This window comes from Carettochelys insculpta, chromosome 1, assembly GCF_033958435.1.
Source record: "Carettochelys insculpta isolate YL-2023 chromosome 1, ASM3395843v1, whole genome shotgun sequence".
In the NCBI taxonomy this organism is placed as follows: Eukaryota; Metazoa; Chordata; order Testudines; family Carettochelyidae; genus Carettochelys; species Carettochelys insculpta.
Genome location: NC_134137.1, coordinates 9,943,473 through 9,948,606, shown reverse-complemented (window position 1 = coordinate 9,948,606; position 5,134 = coordinate 9,943,473). Strand labels below are relative to the sequence as shown.

The window sequence follows — 5,134 nt, the reverse complement described above, 5'->3', positions numbered from 1 at the left end:
TCTGCCTGCTCATGCGAAAGTTCTGGAGCCAGCGGTCGTCATCCCACTCTCCGAGCACCAGCCGCTCCCACCAGTTGGTGCTCGTGGGGTAGCTCCACAGCTGGTGGCATGTGCGGCGGAGGAGCGGGGGGCAGCAGGGTTTGGGGCAGATCCTCCTCTGTGGCTAGGATGTGATCACCTGTCTCCTGCATGGCATTGAGCAGGGTGAGCACTATTCCTAGAGGGGCGGCTGGGTGGACCTCCGGCAGCTGCTGCTGGTGCTGCTGCTGCTGGGTGTCCATGACTGCATCGCCGAGGTGTGCATGCCTATGGCTCTGCAAACCGCGTACTGTGCAGGCTGAGTGTGTCTGAGAGGGGCCCTTTAAGGGAGCGGCTAGCTGTTGCCCCGGAAGTGCTAGTCCGCCCTGTGACACTGTCTGCAGCTGCTCCTGGCACCCTTATTTCAATGTGTGCTACTATGGCGTGTAGATGTTCCCCTGTACCACCTACTTCGATGTGGGGCAGCCCAACATCGACGTTGAACGTCGACGGCTCCAGCCCTGGAGGATGTGTAGACGTTATTCATCGAAATAGCTTATTTAAGCTATTTCGATGTAACGTTCACATGTAGACGTAGCTTAAGTGTGAATTGTGAGCAATTATAATTTCTCATGCTAGTTCTTACTTTAGGTAAAATTTTCACGCCAGAGATGATCTTTTTTCTAATCCTGGTCTATCATGTGTTTCGCTCTGAGATTCAAGAGGAGGCACTAGACCTCAGGGATAATCTCTATTTTAGCTTTTATTGATACCCCAAACAGAAAAGGCAAGTCATGCAAAGTGACGTAAATCTGTTTCAATACAGAGGATAAGTGAGAAGCAAACTGACAATTGATTTTATACATTAGACACAGTTCTATCATTAACAAACTTACACTTGGTTTTTACAAATCATACACAATTCTACCTTTAGAAAACGTGCAATTGTCAGGTGAAAGATCATGCCGCTTTCCTTTCCTACACACAGAAGTATCAACAGTTCAATTACTGGAAAGAACAGGTTGCAGCTAATGGTTCAAGTGAGTAAGGTAGTTGGTTGCCTCTAGTAGTGTCGACCACTGAACTACTAACTACATAAAGTTATATTGCCATAACATATCAATTACTATGTATTAAATTGTCAGTTTTATGGCTTAATCTGAAAATTTCTGCTTATTCAAAAGTGAGCTATTGTAAGAACAGTTACCATTAGTCCCAGAAAGTCCCATTATGCTATAAGGAAGATAAATGATGGTACATGGGTCCCACTGATGGCAGAGTAGCTAGTGGCTAGGCCCCTTGAGGATCCTAGAGGCCCAGGGTGTAAAACAGGAGAAGCCAGCCCAATAAAGGTCTCACCAGACAAAAGGCACCTCTTTTACATCCCTTCTGCAGCCTGACTGCGCAGGTGGGTGCTGCAGGGCTGCAGCAGGGTGTGGGTCAGCAGGGAGAAGAGGGACTGGTAGGCAGGAGGATCGGAGGGTCTTCGGTGACAAGAGGGGCAGGAGGGCTTCGGTTCAAGGATTCAGGGCCATGGCACGTGTACACAAATACAATATATGTATTCAGGGGAGTACAACCTCGTGAATACTGGATTATTTGTCCATTTGAATAAAGCATATTTTAGTTATGCATATTCCCATATTCAGTGCCCCATTTGCATAAAAACATGGGGGATTGTTTAGATTCCTTTGTAATTTCAAAGTGGTCAGGGCCAGGTTTTTCTTAATTTCCTCCACATCGAGGGAGGAAGAGAAATTCATCCCACTATTATGTAAAACATTTTGTTGCCACTGCACATTGTGCTCAGATACTCATAAAATAATGGAACACTGGAATTGGATGGATCCCTAAGAGGTCACCAAGTACAGTCCCCGGCCCCCATTTCAGGACGAAGCACTATGTAGACCACCCTTGACAGATGTATATCTAGCTTGTTCTTAAATAGATCTAGTGATGGAGGTACTACAGCCAAACTAAGCAATTTATTCCAATGTGTAACCTCCCTGACAGTTAGGCAGTTTTTGTATAGTAGCCCCACGTATGTTATATTTCCCTAATTCATTAAAAAGAAGAGCATGTGAGACTGTGTCAAATGCCTTAATAAAGTCTAGATAAACCACATCTCCTGCTTCTCAGAGTAGATTGGATCGAACTAGAGAATGTGGAGAAGTTCATGTATCTGGGGTGCAACATGACATGTAATCTAGATTCTTAGAAGGAAATTGCGACAAGAAGAGTGAAAGGAAGAGCGATTTTGAAGATGTTGGATAAAATCTGGAAACGCTAACTGATTAGCTTGGGAATGAAGCTGAGCATCGTGCATATTCAGCAGCATGCTGTGCAGATAAGGGATATGGATGATAACAGAAGATTTGAAGAGAAGAATATTGGCGTTATAGAGGAGTCATTAGAAAAATATCCTGAGAATAGGATGGTACTTGCAGGACTTACTCCGAGGCTGGGATACTTGAAGCAAGAGCCTCCCCCTTTCCAATGTGGGTTTGCATCATTCAGTCTATTCCAGCGCAAAGACTTGCCTACCGCAGCCTTCCCCTTTACTGAAGAGCCTTTCACCAACATCCTTGCTTGAGTCCACATTGATGCAGGATTGCTGAAATCTGTGCTGCATGTTCTGCTTGGAGACCCTGCCTCTCTTCCATGTTTTTGCTCTAGCCCTTGTACCCCTCTCCTCTTATTCCCCCAAGGCGGTGCACACAGCACAGGGTGGTGATGCACTGTGGTAAGAATGACACCAGTATCTCTCCACCATGTTGCTGTGGGAAGCCTGAACTCTCAATCTGCCCTGAGTGAAGGGAGAAAGGCTTGGGGCTCTTCTTGACCCACTCCCAGCCCACTGCTTGGGACAAAGGGAGGGATGGGTGCTCCTCAGATTGGTTTTGGTACCACGTGTGCCTCTTATCATGGTCCAGCTCTGGCATTGAGTAACGGTGAGAAGATGGGGTGGGGGGGTTCACTGTGGGGCAATTCAAGGAGGCTAGGTTGGGAAGTAGAACAAGAGTGGCAAGCGGCTGCTGTTTCTGTCCGTGTTTTACCATTAGAAAAGTTGGTCACCGTACAGTGAATGTGGTGAGCTGGGTTAGGAGCAGGCCATGTCTCTTTTGGGGCAATGACGACCATTTCTATCCATTTCCAAGCAGCTGTATCAGAACACAAGGAAGGAGGAGGAGGGAACCTGGGCCTGACTCATTCACAGTTTTGTGCTTAATGTGAGAGGAATTGGCTCAGGAGGTGGGAAGTGCAGAGCTACAAAAGGGGGAGGGGCTTCCTGAATAGCGTCTCCTGCCTTAATCATAACTCTGACATGACACAATTACAATTACTTAGCTGAGGGCTTTGTGTAATCCTTGGTGTCCTGGCTCCTTATAAAGCCTTGGTCCACAGCTGGTGCAGCCTCTGTGGATCACACAGCACCCAGAGCATCAGGAATGGCCAGACCTGTCACTGAAGAACAGCTCTGCAGCTTTCTCCTTTACCCACACTTGTTTAAGCAGAGACAGGAAAGTGACAGGCTGAGTGTCAAGGAAAACAACAACCATATCCCTTCTCTTGACTAACTATGTGGAGAGGAATTCTGAGGTCGGAGCCACCACCAACATGTCTCTTTCTGGGCCAACATTCCAGGGGTCCACTGGCACTCGATCAGCACAGATGCTTTTTGAGGCCAGTTCCTGATTAGGTCTGTTTCCCCCACTGCTCTATCCTCCCTCTTCAGCCCATCACCCATTGCTCCAGGATATTCAATAATGGCAGTCGTGCTCTCCAGAGAGATTAGCACCTCATGTCATATCAGATGAAAGGATAAAGGAGTGAGCAAGAGGCATTTCCCTGTGGTTTTCGTTTCTCATCTCTTCTGCACCAGACAGTGTGTAAAAGGGACCCTTCAGCTGACAAATATTTTGACGATCCTCTCACGAAGCTGTTTGCTTTTAACACTGTAAACGATGGGGTTCATCAGGGGTGGGAACAACAGGTAGATGTAGCCCAGGACGACCTGAATAGAAGGGGATGAGCTTTTCCCAATTCTAGGCATCAAGGTTAGGCTGATAAATGGTGTATAGAATGCAAGGACAGTGCAGAGATGGGAGACACAGGTGTTCAAGGCCTTGAGACACTCTGCCTTAGTTGTGATACTCACTACTGTTTTGAGGATTATCATGTAAGAGAGAAAGATGAGCAATGAATCCAAGGCTTCCGTTGAGAGTATGCTGTACAAACCATAGATGCTATTGACTGTGACATCTGAACATGCCTTTCTCATGACCTCTCCGTGTGTGCAATGACTATGAATTAGTACATTTTCTCGACAGTATCGGTACCGTTTCAGGAGAATGGGCAATGGAAGCTTTACGACCACTGCTCTTAGTACACATGCAAGCCCCATCTTGGCTAGTCTCTGTGGTGTTAAGATGGAAGCATACCTTAAGGGATCACGGATGGCGATGAGGCGGTCAAAGGCCATCATCAAGAGTATAGAAGACTCAATGCTTGTAAGGGTGTGGATAAAGTAGAGCTGGGCAAAACACGCATCAAGACCGATTTTCCTTGAGTTCAGCAAGAATATTTGCAGTGTTGTCAGCATGGTGGTTATTGATAAACTAAGGTCTGTAATGGCCAACATGGAAAGGAAAATGTACATGGGCTCATGGAGGCTTGGATTAGTTTTTATGACAAACACAATGAATGAATTTCCTGCTATTGAAGTTGCATACGTTAAGCAGAAGGGGATAGAGATCCAGAGGTAGACATGTTCCTGTCCAGGTATCCCAGTGAGAAGGAACACATCATATTGGAATCTGCTGTCATTGATAGCTGACATAAGGTACTAGACAGATGAAGGAGTTCAGTCCTTCCTAAAAGGAAAAAGAACAGGAGACTTAATGAAATTTAGTCATTGAGAAGTTCAAGAATGAGCTGCAAAATCATAGTCTTGCAATTGCACCCCCAACAGGAATGTTGGCGCTGCCAGAGTGTATCAGAGCTGCAGTGCATCTGGAGCAACATCAATTGATCTGCTTGAGAAGTTTCAGGGAATGGTGGAAGATGTCTAACTGTTCCAGTTCCCTGTTTTCCAGATGCAGCTACTGACTTGTCA

At 46.3% G+C, this 5,134-nt stretch overlaps 1 protein-coding gene across 1 annotated transcript; it reads right to left on the bottom strand.

The window, feature by feature from the left end:
* Positions 1–3,922: 3,922 nt before the first annotated feature.
* LOC142007029 (olfactory receptor 51G2-like) lies at positions 3,923–4,858 on the bottom strand. The gene has a single exon (XM_074983930.1). The coding sequence runs from the start codon at positions 4,856–4,858 to the stop codon at positions 3,923–3,925; it is 936 nt and encodes a 311-aa protein (XP_074840031.1).
* Positions 4,859–5,134: the final 276 nt, after the last annotated feature.